The 21,865-nt window shown below is 41.8% G+C and overlaps 1 protein-coding gene across 1 annotated transcript; it reads right to left on the bottom strand.

The window, feature by feature from the left end:
- Nucleotides 1-6,679: 6,679 nt before the first annotated feature.
- On the bottom strand, nucleotides 6,680-17,685 carry LOC133367430 (vomeronasal type-2 receptor 26-like). Its single transcript, XM_061591534.1, has 2 exons — nucleotides 17,679-17,685; nucleotides 6,680-7,590 (listed from the first exon to the last, which is right to left on the bottom strand). Exons 1-2 carry the CDS (start codon nucleotides 17,683-17,685, stop codon nucleotides 6,680-6,682), a joined length of 918 nt encoding a protein of 305 aa, XP_061447518.1.
- Between the last annotated feature and the right edge of the window lie 4,180 nt (nucleotides 17,686-21,865).

The raw sequence follows: 21,865 nt of genomic DNA, 5'->3' as shown, positions 1-21,865 counted from the left end.
TTTCCAATCTTAAATTCAGTTCTTCAGCAATTTGGGGATTTTTTTAATCCTCATGAAAAGTCTTCACCCTGTTTACTGTGAATTTCTCCTAATACATTTTTGTATGCAGTTTTGACTTTTTGCACACAATTTCTCCTAATATAATGCATTTTTGTATGTATGTTATTTTCACTCATATGTTCATTTTATGCACATTTTCATGCATTTTTGTCACTCTTGTTTGGCTGCAGAATTGCATCACAAAAACTGGGTAAGTGTGAACTTTGAAGGACAGCTGTGTTTCGCTTCTCATATTGTTTCAGAAAGTGAGGATTTGATCAATTCAGCCTCAGAAGCAAACTGAATCAAATTTCTCCCCATCCCTATTAGAAAGGGGGATTTAGCGTGACTGCTAGATTCAAAGGCAGGGTTCCTATGCCTTTAAAAGCTATGAAGGAGGGGGAAACTGGGCAAGAGAAGCTTGTCATTCAGGGTTGAGAGAAGATGCACTTGCTGAAATTCTCCCTTCTGCACAAATGTTGAAGACGCAGGACAAGCTTTGCCGTCCTTCTTCACATCTGGACATGCTAGATGGAACAAGAGCCTTCTAGAGTGACTGAAACACACTAAAATTATGTTCATCAGAAAGAGTTTGTTAACCTTACGCTGCACTACAGCCATGAAAAGGATCAGAACAGGAAAGAGACCCAAAAGACAGATCTTCAGAGTCGATACTTTGAAAAGTGGCAAAGAGTGGCCTTTTGCTTTCAGAAGAGAAGGAAATCACACCAGAAAGGCTTCCATCAAGTCCAGTCCGGTCACATCCCAGCAGGCTCAGCTGGGGACTACAGTCCTCTCTAGAGTTCGTGCTTGTAGATGTAGGCATTTCGTTTCTTACATGGAACGTCATTCCACTGTTTAAAATCTAAAATGCAACAGACATTTGCATTTGAGGTGAAGCTTAGCTTCCGAGGTCAGATGAGATCAGGTGTGGTCAGGGTAGTATGGCTGTAAGCCCGACTTTAATGGGTGTGGCTTAAAAGCTGTGAGCCTTTTAACAATCTCAGATTTCATTGGCTAAAAAGAAAAAATTCTAGGCCTTATAGTGTTAAAAGGTTTTTAGGAAGGGTAATATCAAAATGATTCCTAAGTTTCAAAAATAAGGCATCAAGAAGTCAAAATTAAATCTGTTTTCCAATCTTATGATTCCTAAGCCCATAATAACGAGTTTTCCCAATTTTTTCCATATGTGAAATATTTACCCCAGGGATGTGATTTGGTGATTGCCATAATTTTAAAAATTGTGTGGAAAGTGTGACACCCATGTACAATTAGAGCTACAATTTCCAATGTAATTTAAAAATCAATTGCTCTTCCCAGGGAACTCTGGCTTGTTTATTCATTCTTATTTGCTTGCACAAAGCTTATGCTATTGTTAGACTATATCTGGTCTGATTTGTCTGCAGGGACATTCAACTGCAGTGAGCATTCATCCTGATTTGCTTGCCTCGTTGTTTAATTGTTGTCTACCTGTTAATCATTTGTTCATCCCAAACTTTTCAATGCATTTCCCTATCACTTTCCTAACTGCAAAAAGCCTGGTGGTGGTGGTGGCTGTTTAAATGGATTTGTTGTGCCAGGGTACCTTAATCCATTTTAATTGTGCAATGCTACATTTCTGGAATGTACTTGAATTCCCCCCCTCCTGCAAAATACTGATAGTCTGGAGGTGACCACAATAGCTGAACTTGAGCAAAAAAAGGATGGTTTGCTCCATTCCTCCTTGTGAAAGTCTCATTCATTTCAAGTCTAGCTCACTTCCCCAGATGATCGCCATTCTGTTCAATATATAGGATATATAGCTAATATAGGATTACAGATTGACACTGTTTTGATTTTCTTATCCTCAATTTTACATGGACATGAGGCCTATATAGAATTTGTTCTTTGGTCTTTTTGAATTGCTATGTGCACTATTGTATATGCACTTTCATGATTGTCTTGATTTGTCAACATATTTGTTTGTATTTTTTAAAAATTATATATTATTCTTCATGCTTACACCTAAACTTTTTGGAGCAACGGTGTATATATGTTAAGGTAGATTTTAACTCTATTGTTCTTGTGTCACTTGTTCCCACCTACATCAGCACCAATGGGAAATACATGGTGGCTGTGGAGATCATCTCCATCTTAGCTTCTAGTGCTGGCTTATTAGGTTGCATCTTTCTCCCAAAGTGCTACTTCATCATAGCCAGACCTAAATACCAGAGAGAATTTAATAAGGAAAACATAAAACCTTACTTCATATTTTCCTGTCCTCTTCAACCATTCCATTAGTGGATATTATCATAGTTAAACTCTTTCCTATATTCTGTTCCCATCTAAGTGCTAATGGGGGATAGATCTCCAATTTCATACATCCACATGCTGCATGAGTGTCAGCAGAGACTGTCAAAAGGACTACATCAACGCATCCAGTAGACTCTCTGATCTCTTCTTCTACCCTCCATCTCTTGGTGTAGTGCAGGATTAAAGCCAGTTGCTCCTGCAGACCAGTAGGGTATTTATTTTTATTTTTATTATTATTATTATTATTGCTTGTCAGCAAATTGGCACAGCTGTCCATTTTTACACCTACTCTACACTGTTCCACTGGTGTTCCCATTACAGTAGTAATGACAGCCATTTAATAGGTTGATTTGGTTGCATGAGGTCAGGAAAGTGTGGGAATAAAATGTAATCAAGGTTAGGTGAGCACCCTTAGATACCTTTTAGAGTAAAAAGTGAGTCTCAGGACCTGCCTTCTGTGCGGTGGGTCCTATTGCCAGAATAAGGATCCCCTTTGGGGTTAATTTGTATCATCTGCCCAGAGTTCTGAGGCCGCAAGAAGAGGTAAATTAGGAAGTCTTCCCTACTCAACTGAAAGGCTGGGGTTGTGCAAATTCTTCCTCTCTCCCATGTTAAGGGCTGGATCACCTGAATTATCAACGTTTAATTAAACTTTTCTTCCTGGTGATATTGTCACCTGCAGATTCTTGAATATTGTCACCTGCAGATTCTGGTCCGCTTGCACTGGCTGCCTATATGTTTCCAGGCCCAATTCAAGGTGCTGGTTTTAACCTATAAAAGCTTACATGGCATGGGACCACAATACCTGCTGGAACGCCTCTCCCAATATGAACCTACCCGTACACTTCGGTCAACATCGAAGGCCCTCCTCCGGTCGCCTACTCAGAGAGAAGCTCGGAGGGTAGCAACAAGAAAAAGGGCCTTCTCAGTGGTGACCCCCGAGTTATGGAACGATCTCCCCCTTGAAATACCCCTGGCGCCAACGTTAATATCTTTTCGGCGCCAGGTTAAAACGTTCCTCTTCTCCCAGGCATTTTAATTACGTTAATCTTTTTAATCAGTTAATTTTTCTACATTATAACACCTTGTATTTACACGTCATACTTATAGCATTTTAGTATATTAATATTTTATTGTTGTATTTTTTTGAGTGTTTTAATTTTATATGTGGTTTTAAATTGTATATTGATGTTTTATTCTGTTGTGAACCGCCCAGAGAGCTTCGGCTATGGGGCGGTATAGAAATCTAATAAATAAATAAATAAATATTTAATAAATGTGTGCTGTATTCTGCCAACTTCACCTGTATCCCATCTACTTATTTTTCCTGGTTCAGTTGCAATTCTGTATGCCTTGGATAATGCGACTCTTGTCCATTTCACAGATGATGTATTTAGGTTGTATACTGTACTATATGTACTATATATATAAAACTGAGAGGAATTGAATTAACACTTGGTGGTAAGCCCTGCATAATGATGAAATGACCTTCCCCCTCCTGCTGTTGTCTCTCTTGCATATGTCAATGTTGTAAAGTCAGTAGTTGACAGTGGAGAAGGTTAGATAGTAGTTGTTGTTTTAAAATGTTTTTAATGCTGTTTTGTTTTAATGTATTTTAAGATCTATTTTTATGATGTTTTTAAGTGTTTTTAGCGCTTTGTTTGCCGCCCTGGGCTCCTGCTGGGAGGAAGGGCCGGATACAAATTAAATAATAAATAAAAATAAATAAATAGTTAACAGTGGAGACTGGTCCATTTGGGAGGAAGGTCAAGACATAAATTTAATTAAAATAGTAACAACAGCAGCAACATTAACAACAACAACCTAAATCTGCCCTCAGGTAGCCCTCACTTACCTGACTGCTTACTTGTACACAGTGCAGGGAATAGCACTACCTGTCACCTTACCCTCCTTAGTCTTAGTGTTGCCCTTTGTGACAGCAGGGAACAAGATAGGAGTAAAAGCAGACTTAGTTGGCTTTGCCTGCCTACGGTCGGTCTCCCTGCCTTCTGTTCTACTGGCCCCCATGGCCCCCAGACACCACTGGTAATTAAGATAATAGTTTTGCTTGTGTCTTGAACTCTTATAAGATGGACATTCTGGGATAATTGCTCATATTCATTTACGGCTCCTCTTCCATTTCTCACCCCACTCCCTTTGTGGGTTGGTACTTTTGTCCTCCTCCCTTTCTTGTCTCCCACACATTTAAAATCTAAAATGTATGTTCCTTTGGGCAGGGTCCCAATCTTGCATATGTTACACCTTATGCTCCATACAGAGCAATTTTTTTTTGAAATTAATAAAGAATGCATCTTGTGAGATATGCCTGACTTGAAGGTGTAGGGGAACCAGGCCTGCACCTGGGGGGGGGCAGAGAGAGAGAGAGAGGCATTCTCCCTTTTCTCTGCTGTCCTCAGGAATAACTGGCATTTGTTCCTTTATAATACTTTTCTCTCCTGCCTTCTGTGTACTTCTATTCAAATCAGAAGGTCAGCACTATTTTCTACATTGTGCAAGCATCATTGTGAGGGGTCCTACTGGGGGAAAGGGTGGGATATAAATCTAAAATAAATAAATAAATTCATTTCCTTAAATGGGCAGATCACAAAAAAATGATGGTATTCTACCAAGGCGCTTGGTTCAACAGGCACTCTGTACATGCCTGGGAACTACTGGACTTATTTAGCTTCATAAATGTTAAATGCATAAGGGACTCTTAGTAACCACAACAGAAGAAGTGAACTTTGGCAGAAGCTACTCTCCTGAACACAGAGACTGTGTGTATGCATGGGACTGAGGAGTGGGTGTGAATGCCAATACTTATACCCCAGCACTTGTCCACTGCAAAAACATGCACATGCCTCTCTTCTATCTTATTAGTCTTGGCAAGAACAAAACTGACCCTACTGGTCTGTCCCATGGGAAAGCTGAAGAACTCAGACTTAAACAGTTCTGTGAGTTTTTCTCTTTTTATTAAGTGATAGATATATCAAATACTTTATGACTCATCAACCTAACTACACTTTATAGGAACTTTTGCCCTGTCTAACTCCGACAAAGCATCTCTTCGCAGCTACAGACGTTGACTCTACAACACCCCCTTTGCATCCCCGAAAGAAGGTTTGGCTGCCGCTTGAAGTCTTTGCGTCCTCCTTAATGACTGTTGAATCTCCCACTCCTGCCTCTGACGCATGCAGGGTGAAAGGGGCTGGGTTGCCACTTCCCCCTCTGAGAGTGATCGGCAGTCAGTTGGCTCAGCCATAGGAACTTGAGGGGTGCCAGGCTGGGAAAGCTGAGGTGAAACAGATGGCGCCTCCTCTGCAGAGACAGGGGGGGCTGGGATGCCAGGAAGGTCAGGCTTCAAAGGGGCAGTCACAGGCAGTTCTAGTTTTGCTTTGACAGGGGGGCCAGTATCAGGGAAAGCCAAGGTGTCAGAGACTGGGAGTTGTGTGCTCTGGGGTCTTTCCCAACTGCTTCCCCCTCCCCCAGTTCATCGTCACAGTCATCAATGTCCGAGGTTGACTTGTCAAATCCTCCCCTCCCAGCCTGGGGCACGACATCAAGAGCTATTCACATTTTCTTAGTGTCACCTGGAGGAACTCAGCAAATTGACCCTGTTTGAAGCATCCCTTCCATCCAGCTTCAGTCTCCCCTAGTTCACTATTTGTCTCACCCTCACCTTTTACCTCACACTAGTTCAGACTCCCTTCCAGAAGCACAGTCTCTATTTGTTCTGAAGACTCCATTTTTGTTCTGCCCTTTGCACCTGGACTGTCTTGCAGTTCAGTCTCTCCCAACTCAGGCTGTTACATGCTTGTTCCATCTGCCCAGATCCTCTGGAGTCCAGTATGCAGCTAGATCTCCATGAGATGCTTTGAACCAGGTTATTTCAACTTCACCTATTTCCCCTCTATGCCTCCTCCTCCATATAATACTATATATGCCAATTGGTGGGTGTGTTTTGTAAATGACTGGAATCAACACAGTCCGCCTTTACAGATTGATAGGAGTTTATTCATGTAAATGTATGGATTGTAAAAATTACTTTAAAAAAAACCAATTAAAAAACAAGCCAAGAAAAAAAGGAACAAATCAGTCAGTGGAATTATTCTTTCTTCCTTACTAATCGGTGTCTAATGTTCAGCTCAAGCCTCAATACAATAATGCAAAATTTGGGGAGGAAGATGCTATCCAGAAATCCAGCACTATAATTTTACACCCCACTAAGAGCTTTACAAACAGAAATGTAGACATAACCTCATCTGTGGACTGACATTCTTTTTAAAAAAACACAAGAAAATAAAGAAAGGCAAGTAAAGAAAGGCAAAGAGAAGAAATGGGATATCAACTAGACACCATGATCCTTTTTCCTTACAAGCTGATCCCTGGTATTCAGTTCAGGCCTCAGTACAATAATGTAAAATTTAGGGAGGAAGATGCAAGCCAGCAATCCACCACTAGAAGCCAAGATGGAAAAGATCTCCACAGCCACCATGTATTTCCCTTTGGTGCTAAGGTAGGTTGGGACAAAGGATAACCAAACACTGCAGAAAATCAACATGCTGAAGGTAATGAGCTTGGCTTCATTAAAAGAATCAGGCAACCTCCTGGCAAAGAAAGCCACAGTGAAGCTGATAATGGCCAGAAGCCCCATGTAGCCCAGGACAGTATAAAACATGAGGGTTGATCCTTCATTGCATTGCACAATGATCTGGCTAATATGGGAGTGCATGTCAAACTCTGGGAAGGGAGGAGATGTTGCCAGCCACACTGCACAGATGCCAGTTTGAATCAGAGTACAGATGATGATGACTGACGTTGCCAGCCTCTTCCCTACCCACTTCCTCATCCTTTTTCCTGGCTTGGTGGCCATGAAGGCCAGAACCACAGTGGTGGTTTTAGCCAACACACAAGAAACAGCAAGGGAGAAGATGATTCCAAAGACAGTTTGACGGAGAAGGCAGGTTACTTTCTCAGACCGTCCAATGAATAAGAAAGAGCACAGAAAGCAAAGCAACAGAGAAATGAGCAGGGTGCATGTGATGTTCCAGTTATTGGCTTTGATTATGGGGGTGTTCTTGTGCTGAATGAAACTCCACATCACCACAACTGTGATCAGGGTGAAGACAAGAGCAGAGAAAATCAAAATGATTCCCAATGGATCATCATAAGACAAATAGGTTATATATTTGGGGATACACCAATCCTGGTTTTTGTTTGGGTGCTGATCCTCAGGACACTTGCTGCAATATTTTGCATCTGAAAGTAATAAGGAAGTCTCAATAGGCCAACAAATGTACCCCTATGCTTTTATCCTAGGTAATTGGTTCCTACACTGTTTTTCCTTTGGACCACATGAAAAGTCCACTTGATCGTCCACCTGATAGTCCACTTAATTTTTCTGCCAGTTGTAGCAATTATTTTGCACTGTGCTAGATGCTGTGTAATCTTGAATTGTATTTTAATTGCTTCTTTTATTTCTTATATTGTATTATAATGTATGGCAATTTGTATGTCATAGAATTCAATTTTTACTGCATAAAATCCAACATAAGGCATAAAAGAAGCAATAAAAGTACAATTAAAAATCAATGTGAATCTTTAATGTGGACATGCCTAGGACCACCTAAATGAAGCTCATGGGTCACTGGTTGTACACGGACCACAGCTTAGCAACCCGTGTCCTAGATGGCACCAATCTCTCAGAATTTTGGCATGAAATAAAACATTGTGCATATTGAAGAGAAGTCTTGCACACACATGGCCGGCATGGCTGTGTTGACTTGGGCTCATGAGAAATGTCCAAACTACCTTGAGAACACTAGGTTGGCATCAAAAACATATCTCATATTGCACAAATCTACAATCTGCCTTAATATAATTAATGAAGGATTTCACACCCATTCAAATGTTTGCCATTCCAACCACCAAGCAAATTCCCCCATTCTTTTGGGGTTGGTTGGTCATGCTCTATTTATTTATTTATTTCAAAATAGAAGCACTGAGCGGGACTGGACTCTCTGCTCCTCAGTTAGTGAGAAGTAGGGATGGAAGGATCTGTCTGTTTTGGTTCTCCCAGTTTCTCATTTTTTGCAATGTTAAATTCAATTCTCTGCATTTCTACAGTGATCTGCATTTTTGTTTTAAAAAATTCTCATTAAAATTCTCCAGCATTTTAGTGCAAATTTCTCCAAATAAACACATTTTTGTAGGCAGTTTTGACAAAGATACACATATTTGCAAGCCATGTCTCATCATTTCATGCCTTTGGGTCATGTTATTTTCACTCATGTATTCATTTTTATGCACACTTTCCCCTAATATATGCATCTTTGTAAATGTTGTTTAGTTGGTGAACTGCATCCCAAACTTCTAATAAACACAAATTTGAACGATGGTTGTGTTTCAGTTCTCATATTGTTTCAGAAGTTGCGAATTTAATAAATTCTGCTTGAAATGAGGACTGAATGGAAACTCTCACCAGCCCTAGTGAGCAAAGGGTTCAGTCCTGCTCTCTGCAAGGGTCTGTTTCTTCAGCACATTCCCCACAGGGAATGTTTTCACAAATCAGCACCCAGCAGGAATGAAGGCATCACCTCATTCTTTCCTCACTCACTCCTGACCACATGTTTAATTAAGCTTTAAAATTCTGATGAAACATGCTGTCTGGAGGAAGAAAGGAGGCAACACTTCTTCCCCTACTAACCTCCTGACTGTGTAGTTAATTAGCATTTAAAACCTAAATTAAAAACTAGGGCTAGCCCCCAAATCTATTCAGATCTGGGTTGGGTCAGCTCTGAATCATTCCAGGCGAGATAGCCGCCAATCTGTTGTATCAGGACCTGGATCAGATAGGGGTGATCATGCACAGCCCTCTGTGTGTGTGTAGGGACGGAGTCCCATTTCCACAATGACATCATAATTTGATATCTTGCCTTGCTATTCTGTTTGTGGGATGGTTTTTGATCCAGCAGAAGCATCTGCTAATTTAAGAGAAAGGGAGACACTTTTTCTCAGATCACCCTTTCCACTGCAGCCCTTTTTCACTATCCTCTGAAAATCAGCCCCAGTGCATTAAGGGACCCTCCAGAATGGTACATAAGGTGGCAAAGGGAGATTGGAGGTGGAATGGGGCCTCAGAGAAAATATTCTCCCTTGTCTTATATTAGCAAATGGCTCCACTGGCTCAAACGTAATTCTACAAGCAGGAAAGCAAAGCTGGATTTCACTGAACATGTGAGCCAGCCCTTTGAGCACATTTATTTATTTATTTATTTATTTATTTATTTATTGGGGGGGGGCAACAACCCTGGAATATTTTCCCCATATGGCTTTGCAATCTCTATTTACCCATCTGGCTTGAAATCATTCCTTCAGAGCAATGAGGACAATCGTAACAACAAATCTGTTGCCCCCGACGAACAATCTTGCTGTGTCCAGGATGGCATCTCTCAACGCAGCTGGATTGGGGTAGGGTCTATTAATACCCAAGAAGAAAGGATTTAGTGTGTAGACTGTAGGCTGCTGGATAGTCTAGTTTTCCAGAAAGACTGTGCAGAAAGACAATAAGGGGTTAAGAGTGTACAGAAGCTCAAGGACAGAGCCTTGCAGGTGGCACAATGCTTACCCTGTCTATAAAAACCTTGAAACAGAAACTACAAGGTATGGGGGTGTAATGGTGTTAGGAAAGTAGAGGAAAGTGTATCTGTATTCTGTATTCTGTCAGTAAAAGACTCTTACAAGAACTGTGCGTGGATCTATTTGGCAAACGTGCTAACATACTGGGTCGCAGGGGTAACTCATTCATCACTAAACGCTGCCAACTGCTTTCCCCTTATGACTACAATGTTGAATTCTATGTATTTTTCAAAATGATACAATGACGAGTAATCCCTGGCTCCTTTCCTACAATCCTTTCATGTTCATAATGGTGATAGATCTTATTCCTTCTTCACTTGATTTCTCTTGCTTGTCAGTTCTTCTCATCATTTAGCCCTGGGACACTCTGCTGCACAATTGTCTGTATAAAGCCAGCCATCTCATAAGTCTACAGTTGAGTGACTTCTGAGTTATCCTCTGTTCAAGTAGCTCTGACCCACACCATTTCCCTGTTTTTTAATTAAGAGATTTATTTTTTAAAAAATAGTTGTTCTTACCTGGCTAAACTTTTGATTCCACACAATGGCACTTGCATTAACGATGAAATCTTGTCCTGCCGTTGCCTGAGGGTTGATCCTTCCTACACAGACTCTATGGATTGACTGATTAGGGAATGTGATTGTGTTGATAACATCATATCCAGTTGCCAACTCTCCATTTTCATCAAAAAATATTTCTTCCCCAGCACTATTGTTGAAGCGGATATGTTTCAAAAAGGAGTGAAGCTAGATTGGAGAAGGAATAAATATGACCTGAGTCTAGTGGCGGGAAACAAGTTACTGAAATTCCCCTCGAAATGTTATTGTCTTGTCCTGTGGACATGCAATTTCTGGTCACTCTAACAACACACACACATACATCAGTTCTAAGTACAATAGAGCAAAATGTTTGCCATCTTCCAGGGGTGCTAAGATCAATCTTTGCAGAGCTGGGTGTGGTTCCCAGTGACACTGCAGTATTTTTCAGTATAATACTCCACACATTTTGAAAAATGATTGTGAACCACTATTTTTTCACATTAAGTATTCAGACATTTGCATTCTATGTTAGAGGGACGCTTTTCCTCATGTGATCCTGTATAGATCTTGATATAGTCATCTGTGGCCCTTTTCAGCATCCCACCTCTGAGGGAAGTCCATACATTGCTTCTGAGAGAACAGGCCTTTTCTATAATAGTTCTCAATCTATGAAATAATCACCCCAGGCTGCCCACCTGGCACCAACTTTGTCATTTTGCTGTTAGGCAAAGACTCCTTCCCCCCGGTCATTTGGACAACACCGTTGATTGGCTGCTTTTACTCCGATTATACTTTTTAAATGTTTATGTATAAGCAAAACACTGTCCAAACATTATCAGAGAGGTACAACTAATTGTTTCAAGGTCTGCAGCATATTCATTGGACTCCTTCTGCAAAGCATACTTCAAGCCTAGATGCTGTTATGGTCTGGGATAGGGTTGCCAGGTCGGAACCATCCAAAAACCTGAGAAAATGGGGGCGGGCCCTAGTGACGTCACGGGGCGGGCCCTAGTGACGTCACGGGGCGGGCCCTAGTGACGTCACGGGGCGGGCCCTAGTGACGTCACGGGGCGGGCCCTAGTGACGTCACGGGGCGGGCCCTAGTGACGTCACGGGGCGGGCCCTAGTGACGTCACGGGGCGGGCCCTAGTGACGTCACGGGGCGGGCCCTAGTGACGTCACGGGGCGGGCCCTAGTGACGTCACGGGGCGGGCCCTAGTGACGTCACGGGGCGGGCCCTAGTGACGTCACGGGGCGGGCCCTAGTGACGTCACGGGGCGGGCCCTAGTGACGTCATTAAACATTATACATTGTATCAACCACGGTTGCTTGGAGCATACCATTCAAAAAAAAATTCTCTGATTGGAGATTAAAATAGAAATCTTACCTAAAATAGGGTGTTCCTAGGTCAATCTGAAGTGACAAGGTCATTCTTTCTCACAAGCTTAGGGTGATGCAAAATGGAAATGGACTGCCTTCAAGTTGATCCCAAATAGGGTCTTCATGGTAAGCAGTATTCAGACAGAGGTGGTTTACTATTGCCTTCCTCTGAGTCTGAAAGGCAGTGACTGGCCCAAGGTCACCCAGTGAGCTTCATGGCTGTGTGGAGATTCAAACCCTGGTCTGCCAGGTCACAGTTCAACACCTTTAGGGAACATTTAATCTAGCTTACTTGCTTCTGGCAAGAAGGGTTTACGTGCCGTCAGGCCAGGCCATTATTGGAAGAAAGGAGTTTAGTGTTGCAGAGATGTTAGATGGGAGCACAGATGGATGCCCCTGAAGGCAGCAACTGTAAACATGCTTATTAAGGAACTAAGCCCCATAGAACTCAATAGGACTTACTTCTGAGTAGATATGGTTGCAGCCATGTTAAACAAATTAAACCAGAACTATCACTAGAAGCTAAAATGCTGAAACTGAGGTTATCATACTTTGGGCACATCATGAGAAGACGTGATTCACTAGAAAAGACAACAATGCTGGGAAAAACAGAAGGGAGTAGAAAAAGAGGAAGACCAAACAAGAGACGGATTGATTCCATAAAGGAAGCCACAGACCTGAGCTTACAAGATCTGAACAGGGTGGTTCATGACAGATGCTCTTGGAGGTCGCTGATTCATAGGGTCGCCATAAGTCGTAATCAACTTGAAGGCACATAACAACGCCTTCTTGCCTGCACTATCTAAAAGTAACGTTTGTAGGGATGAGAGAGCTGTTTTATGGCACCAACTATCCCAAATAAAAGGCACAATTCAAACCATGTCTGCTGCTACATACATGCTTTAATCTGCTAGCCCATAAGAGACTCCCATGAAAGCACTATAGTCCAGGAGCCCTCCACCTTAGAAAGTGCCCCCACTACATTCCAGATCAGTTCCAGCCTTGGGAGGGGACAACTATATTAATAGGTTGCTCATTGCTATTGTTAAGTGGCAGATGCCTACACAAAAGGCATCAATGTGCCAATTTTACAGTAGCATTAAGTTACTACAAACAAATAATGCACCAGGACTGCACACTGCACCCATGTTACTGCTCCCCATATTGGTGTCTCCAATAACCCCTTTAGCTGTTTAGAAGGCAGGTGGGTGTTCTCACTTGTAATCTGCATTTCAGAAGATCATTAGATCCAGAAGTGTAAGCTCCGAATCTTGCATTAAGATCCACAGACTACAAAAAAAAAATTCATTCATTCTATACCACGATTCAATCCACAGCCTAATCAATTTGGACAGATACTGAGATGGAAGGGGTATTTAAAAGCCTAAGTCTGTGGGAAAATTCTGCTAACGTCTGTATGCTGTAGTCCTTTAATCCAAATACTCTCTTAGTGCCATGGATATTAACTGAACTTGCTAAGCAAGTTACAGCATGAAGTCTTTTCCCCTGCAAGAATGAGATTTTGTAGGAGGGGAGAAAAAATGACAGGAATTAAGAGATTTCGAGGGGCATGAAAAAAACTGTCATCTCCTACTGTGGCCAGGCTTATCTGTAAGAAAAAGAGGTAAAAAACCAGAATGCTGAAAAGATATTTATTGTTCTGTACAAAGGTACTATTAAAAATATATTGGAAAAGTATTTGCAAAAAATTTTTTTTGAAAAGTAATTGCAAAAGCTAGAAATTATATTACAAGATGCTCTTAGAAGTTCAAAACCCAACGCGTTTCAGCGTGAGCTTATTAAGTTAAAATCAGTACAATGTCCAATTCATTTTTACCTTCATTTATCATAGCAGGGGAACTGGCTCTGAGGCTGCCAGGCCTCCGGAAAGGAGCAGCGTGGCGCCGATGGGCAGGAGCGGCCGCGATGGGGCTGAGGAGTCTGTGCGTGCAGTCGTTCCGAATCCGGTTGGGGGAAGAAGGACCGGTTTGAGGCCGGGTCGTTCGTAGGCCGTCGCACAGAGGGAGAGAGAGAGAGAGAGGGAGAGAGAGATTTGTCTTGAGTCTGCTGTATTTAGTGAAGCTTGAGTCTGCTGTATTTAGTGAGCGGCCTGCCAGCCTCAGCCGGTTCCCCTGCTCCGGAAAGGATGGCCGGCCGCTTCACTAAATACAGCAGACTCAAGACAAATCTCTCTCTCTCTCTCTCTCTCTCTCTCTCCCCCCCTCTCTCTCTCCCTCTGCGCGACGGCCTACAAACGACCCGGCCTCAAACCGGCTCCTTCCACCAGCGGCCTTCTTCCCCCAACCGGATTCGGAACGACCACACGCACAGAATCCTCAGCCCCATCACGGCCGCTCCTGCCCATCGGCACCACGCAGCTACAGCCTCCACTCACCACCCCCTCACCTGTACTTCTGTGGCCGGCGGGAGCAGCTAGGCTCTGCTGCACAGGGGGGGGGCCCGCGGCGGCGACTCAACTCCTCCTCCTCTCTCTCTCCAGTCCCTCCCTCAATTACAAAGGGCAGGAAGGCGGCCAGCCACAGCCTTCACGCATGCGTATGTCAATCACGCATGCGTGGCTGAGCGGCACGCTCAAAAGCCGGAGATTAGCCTCTTCAAAGGAATTATGGCCGGAGGCCGGAGACGGTCCCCTTTTCCCTGAAACTCCGGCAGAAAACCGGAGACCTGGCAAGCCTAGTCTGGGAGCACTTGTTGCAGACACAGACCAGTAGCTTTGTTGCCACATTGGATAAAGATAAATTGAAAGATTTAGCTTATTCCAGGCAATAGCAAGGGTGATATGTGTTGTTTATACTTGCCACTCTGGATTCCTTTGAAAGAAAGGGCAAGATATAAAGTCAAATCATCATCATCATCATAATGGTGTGTTTGCAGCCTGTGTGTGAAGGAGAACAAAAGACAATCAGTCTTGGAAGTGGACTGAAAGACACAAAAGACTTGCTTTCTGTGATGAATCCAAGGCTATGATGCGGGGCGCTCTCCTAGAAGCCTAGTGGTGGAGCAGGTCATTCTGGAGTGTTAATACTGTGATTCATATGCTCCATCAGCAATACATGTCAGTGAAAACATGCCATAACTCTCCAGTGACAGTTATTCCAAGGAAACCAAGCCTTGGACCCCTGAAAACCCTCATAACATGGAAATTGGGGTGAATGTAACAATAAATTTTTCCTGGCTCCTATTGGATTCCAAAACCTGCTACACTAGAAAAAGAATCCTGAATCCATCCAACAGAAAGGCATCATTGCCCACAGCATCTTCTATTTAAACATCCACAAGAGTGGCAGTACACTATAGCCAACATGGATTTTCGCATTCCGCAATGTTAAATTGAAAAAAAACTCTGCCATTCTGCTGCTTCCCATAAGCACATTTCAAAACAAAACCTTACAAAACCTATAGTCCTGAACTCAGAAACACTTGTTTAACAACCCTCTAAGTTTTCACGGCAATAAACAAAACAGTCAGAGTGAATCGAGAGTTCGAAGTGTAAAACAAAAGGGAAAAATACAGACACCTGTTGGATTTTTTTTTCTGCCAGTGGCCTCATAATTTCTTGAAATTAATTAAAAACCAGCCATGTTCACAGAGTACCTGACTTGGCCCCATACCCTGACCTCCCTCTTCTGAACTTTAAAAGTTAAAAAAAAGCATGGGTGATTTTTAATTAAAGAAATTTAACATCCCAGTGTATAATAGTGCAGGCATGCTCAGTAAGGACCAACTGTCAGTGTTCTAAAAGCCAGACTGGCACAGCTATTTCGCTTGGCTAATCAGAGTGTGTTCTGGTTTAAATTAAAGTGGGAGACTACTGGTCCCTGCTGTAGAATAAAAAAGGTGGGAAAAACCCTGAAAAATAATGATGCTGTTAACAATGTTTTCCTTTTGGAAAGAAAGGAAAGGAAAGGAAAGGAAAGGAAAGGGGCTTTCCATCTGTCCAGTGACTACCCACTAGTGATGAGTTCCATTTCTGCAATAATTGAATTTCCCATCTGATTTGTTATTATTTGTGATATTCTCCAACTTTGCAGAGATAATTTTGAAGTAGCAACTCTCCACTACTGGTTTCCAATTCTTTCTTCTTTTTTCCAGTTCATTTTTTAAAGATTTGCTTTGAAATCATCAACTGTGTGAGTGATACCTTTACCCATCTACATTCTTTGTGAGTTCTTCAAATGCGTATTCCCTTTCACAGATGTCAATGAAATGTTGATTGTAACTGACAGACAGAAAGCAGCAGGGGGAATGAGTTATTGATTGTAAACAGCAGGGAGGAATCAGGTGTTGATTATAAGCAGCAGGGGGGAAGACACTGACTTGATTATCTGCCTATATCTGCAATTGAAAAGGCATGTTAACGAGCAATAATTAGAGTTCAGAATAAAGTTTGATACCAGTGGAGACTTGTGAATAAATAGCAATTATATCAATAACTCTATGAAAAGCAAAATAATAATAATAATAAAAATCAGACGTCGGAAAAATGAAAAGATGTGGGGGAGGAATTGAATTGTTAATGACCACTAGGAGGCTACACTTAAAAATAAAACATAAAAAGGAGAGGATTCAATCCCGATTACCCACCCAATTTCCTCCCTTCCTCCTCTCCTCACTCCTAAGCATGATCACACAGGAGTAAATTCCTGTCAGCTCTACACTGCATCAGCAGTGTCAGGGGGGGGCTGAAAATTCCTGGGTGGTTGGCAGGAAAGGAAAGTCCTTAGCCAGCAGTCGGGTTGTAAATCTGCCAGGCCTATCCGAAGCGTACTTGCCAAGTCAGAAGTCCAGAAGCGAGGTCAGTGGATCTCCGGGATCAATTGCCAAGGAGGTCAGTCAAAGAGATGCTGCAGGGAAACTAGGTCTACACAAAGCCACACCTGACGTTGCAGTCAGCAACAAGCTGCAGCCAAGGTGTGCCTTATAAAGAGCAGGATGGACAGCAGGTGTGAGCCCTCAGCGTTTGGGCCTTAAGGAGACAGGCCTGCCTCTCTTCTGCCTGACCTTCTGCTGTCTACGTTCTGCAGGTGAGGGGGGAGTATCCTGTTCACTGTCTATGTCTGGCTGCAGGGCCTCTGCTGTCCCTGGGGTGCTCTGCAGCTGAGGGGCAGAAGGAGCTGGATTCTCAGGAGGCTCCTCCATGTCTCCTGCTGCTCCTGGGTCTGCTGCTGTTACTCCCGAGTCGTCCTCATCTGAGGAGTCCTCTGACGGGGCCATGACACTTCCATTGAACTCAATATTTATTTATTTTTTGCATTTATATACTGCCCCATAGCCGACGCTCTCTGCTTTTTGTACTTTGTTAGAAAATCTGGTGGCTATAGGTACGTTCTTGAACCACTTTTATTTGTCTGTTAGTGAATTTATTACTCCCCCTCTCCCTCCCCCAGGTCAATTTCACCTGTCCTCAGCATGATTACACAGGAGTAAATGCCACTGAACTCAATATTTATTTATTTATTTATTGCATTTATATACCGCCCCATAGCCGAAGCTGTCTGGGCAGTTTACAACAAGCATGCAAATGATCAAACCTACACTGTCTCTCCCCTCCTCCTTCTCTTCCCCTCTCCTCTACAAATTTGTAGGGCAGTACAATATCTCAGAGAGAAGGTCACGCTTCCTGCTCTCCTAGTGCTTGCACTATAGCTGCCCAATTTCCCTGCTTTTTATATTTTGTTAGAAAATCTGGTGGCTATAGGTATGTTCTTAAACCACTTTTATTTGTCTGTTAGTGAATTTATTACAGTAGTATCTGCCAAGAGTACCTACCTGCCATGGTTGAACTTTCAGAAAATTTCCACCCCCAATTGCTTTCTGCTTCGAATTTGATGACAACATGGCATGGAGAGCATGTGCAACAGCATAGACAGCATTGTAGATACTGTAGCTCTGGCCAGGCATCTCCATTTCAAAGACAGATTCAGGAAGGCTCCTCAACTTCTCTTCCCCAGTACAGTTTTTTGCCTTTGGTATGTATATGTGATATGCTGGCAATGAGCACAAAAATGCACTGGACCAAAAGTTATGGAAGAAATAAAACTTAAACTGATTAGGATTTAATGTCTCAAGGCTATCTTCATATCCTGCTACATCATTAGTGTGGAGTGCAAAGGACAAGGTGCCATTGAAAGATTTAGGTGTAAATACACCACTAAACATTACAGATGCAAAATCCCACTGAGCAGTAATGATCCAAACCTTCTCTATTGGCTTCTTTTCATCAAATTCCTGTATCACTAGAACCTTTCGTAAGCCCTCCATTGCCCGTAAATCCCCATGAACAAGAATCACATTGGTTGTGGTCAATGAGAGCACGGAATGTATTCTTTCCAAATTATGATTAATTTTTTTGGTTTCTCCCCAGTAGCCTTCCCAGTGATCCTTCAGCGATGGAATAATTTCCTTAAAAGCAATGCAAATATGGCTCTGGAGTAGCCAAGGAATGAGGGTCCTCAATAGCATTTCTGCACTGTCATCATCTGAAACAATAAGGCCAATCCACGTCCATCCAAAATGCTGAAGCAGTTGAGCAATCCCAACATACTGTAGACTTTCACTGGGGATCATCCGATAGACAGAAGGGAACTGTGTTTTATCACCCAGTGCAGGGTCAAAGGAGTCATAACTGAGCTAAAGAGAAGGACAATTAACCTTTTAGAGCTCTCATTATTCCTGAATTTAAATTGCTTCCTTCAAATACCTGGCAGGATAGAAGGTTGAGATCATTTAATCTGACCCTTCAACAAATATCAAAAGGATATTCCAAAGGTTTATACAAACTTTCATTATTCCCAGATTGAAACTATTTTCTTCAAATATCAGACAGGATAGAGCTTATGCACATTGTATTTATTTGAGGTCATGCTATCTGATCCTCCAGGAAATACTGCCAAGTCTTTGGTGCTTTGGGTAGGATTATAGAGGGTATATCTACATTTAGAGGAAAACCCACATATTAGAGCTCCCCCTTTTTAATTAGGTATAGGAGGAGTTGAAATTGAAGTAGAAGAAGAATGAAGCAGAATGGTATGTTTATCTTAACTCTTTCCCTTCCCACATTTATTTTAGTCCATATCTCCTCCTCCCATAAGTTTCCCCCTTCATCCCATTCAAACAAATTTCTTAACTACTGGGAGAGGAGACCATTTGGAATAGAAAACCCCTTGAACTCAGTGGAGCTTATTTCTGAGAATAAATTTGGATTGCAGGTAAGTATCTAATGGATGCATTTGCTGCTAGTAAGTATTGGACAAGATCTGTGCTGAACTAATTGGGTAGAGGAGGGCCTTTGAGCCTTACCATTTTTCAAGGATGTAGGAGATATGTCTGCTTTCCAAATCTCATACTTGTTGCCTACATATATATATATATATATATATATACTCACTTGTGGCATCTTGTAGATATTTAAAATGTGTGGCATCAGCTTAGAGTTATGAGAGGTGAGCCCACCAATGACAGTCACTAGCTTGCATTTCTTGTTACAGATGTAGTTAAGAGAACTCCCGTGTCTTGTAAAAAGGAGATCCATGGTTGCATACGAGGTTCCCATTTTGTTGTAAGCATTTTGAGAGATCAAGTATTCCAATGTGTGGTTGGGTAAGAGCTGGGTTTTCTTATTAATCTCATAAATGGCAAACAAAAAGGCAAGGACTTGGTGGTAGTTTTTAGGCACTGTGCTGCAATGAGATTGGCATGTGGTCAGATATCTCTTGAGCTACCATGCACACAATTGACTTTAGTATGTAATATTTCATAATGGGAAGACGATTCGCTAGAAAAGACAATAATGCTGGGAAAAACAGAAGGGAGTAGAAAAAGTGGAAGACAAAACAGGAGATGGATCGATTCCATAAAGGAAGCCACAGACCTGAACTTACAATTTCTGAACAGGGTGGTTCGTGACAGATGTTATTGGAGGTTGCTGATTCATAGGGTCGCTGTAAGTCATAATTAACTTGAAGGCACATAACAAATTTTCCCTTTAAAAGATCCTTATTACATCTTTATCATTTTTCTCCTAATTTCTTCCTACAAATTAGATACTTTTGTGCCCTGTGATTCATCTGCTTTTTCATTTGAAATTAGTCTAATCCACCATGATTAAAAATAAAATAAAGTGCACCTATATCCACCCTCATTCCTACCGCTTCAAAAGGTCCAGGTATCCTTGTAGATGGCTCTTCCCTCATTTCTCTTATGGTAAGTAAGACAGCTCCCCAACATTTGGCTTTACTACAACAGAACATGGAATCTCACATGATATAGTGATTCTCCCTATAATGGAAGATTGTCTTTAAAAAAAATGAGGAGGACCATTCCATCATGTGAGCCTTTACCTCCAGGCATATCCTTTGGTCTAGACAAGGTAACCTGAGAACTCTGTTGTTGTTGTTCCAAGAAAGAAAAGACTGTCAGAGCTTGACTTGATGCAGTTTATTATTAGGGTCCATCTCAGTTTCAGGAAAAAGGATGGAATTCAATGGACAACCAGCATAATCTAGTGCTGGAGGTTCACTGGCTCAGATTTATTTATTTATTTTAAAAAACTTGATTAATGATTAATGAAGAAATCTCCATATTGCACATGAGCATATTAAATAAAAATGATCAGTTCAGTCCAATATACTTGTATCCTATAAAAAAACGATCTACTTACTAGCCATAGACCAACTCATCTGGGATTCTGTTAAAGGGAATCTCATTTAATAAAGGAATAATAAGGGAGACAAATTCACCAATGATAATATTGTCTAGAGGGCCAAGTAAGCTCTTCTCAACCTTTGGTCGCCAACCACATCTGTATTTCCTGTTCTTGCTGACAGTATGAGACATTGGCAGCAGCCAAAGGATCAACAGCAATGATATCTTTCTGACGTGTGGCAAATCAATACCCCACCCAAATCTGCATGCACTCATTGTGACAGCTGTACAAATCTGCAGTCTTATCAAAGTCACCAGTTATCAAAATTGTTCTCAAACCACCCTGAAAACTCTTTAAGTGTTACACCAATTTTCCTATTTCACAGATTCCAATCTGGATTCTCAGTTTGTTATACAGTGTAACGTGTCTTCAATTAACCTCCAAGAACTATGCACATTGGGTTGTTTTGAAATGAATCTTTATACAAGGAGAGGAGTGCATCACCAGCTCATGAGGTGGATTCCTCTGAGTTTGTGGCTTCCCTATTGCCTTGAACTACAACTACTTGATAACAGTGATTATGACAATTACAGGGTAGACAACTGCCTTTTCCAAGATACTCAGCTACTGGGAAAGTTAAAGAAAACCTATTTGTCTGCTTCATATCCAATGTCTGCTGATCAAGTATCGGTGGTGGTGTGCAGTGCACATTGGGTATTGAACATACCTTCTGAATGGATGTTGACTGACATAAACTTTGGTGAGAATTGTGAAAGAGAAATAAAGAGTCCTCAGATGGTTTCTTCAGATTCTCATTGTCTCCAGCCGACTAAAAGACCTCACTGGATAGCCTTATTCTGTTGGAGATATTTGGTAAAATAATCAGGAACCCTGTAGAAAACTCTGTCATATCTCCCTCCCACACACATACACATTGTGCCTTGCAGAAGTAGAAATACTTTTACCACACCCTAACAGTAAACTAGAGAAATGTTGGCTTGCATTAGTAAAAAAAATCTGTTTAAAGAAATGTTGGCTTAGTTAACACTGAATTAACCTCTAATTTTACTTCAGTCTGTTGAATGTAGGTAGCAATTGTCAAAGAGAGAAGAACTGGAAAGAAAAGAGCTGAACTATCTGCTTTCTTTAACAATATTAGAAGAAATGTGGTTGTATTCACAGTTTCACCTAAAAATCTCCATCCTTTTTTCAGGCTGTGAAACTGAGGGAGCAGTGTGTGTGTTTGTGTGTGTGTTCAGCTAATATTCTTGGTGAGTGACATTCCCAAACAGTCTGGGTCCGAGTCAGTGGT

The sequence above is a fragment of the Rhineura floridana genome, chromosome 11, assembly GCF_030035675.1.
Source record: "Rhineura floridana isolate rRhiFlo1 chromosome 11, rRhiFlo1.hap2, whole genome shotgun sequence".
Classification (NCBI taxonomy): Eukaryota; Metazoa; Chordata; class Lepidosauria; order Squamata; family Rhineuridae; genus Rhineura; species Rhineura floridana.
Note: the sequence above shows the minus strand (reverse complement) of the source record. Positions and strands in the feature narration are given on the sequence as shown.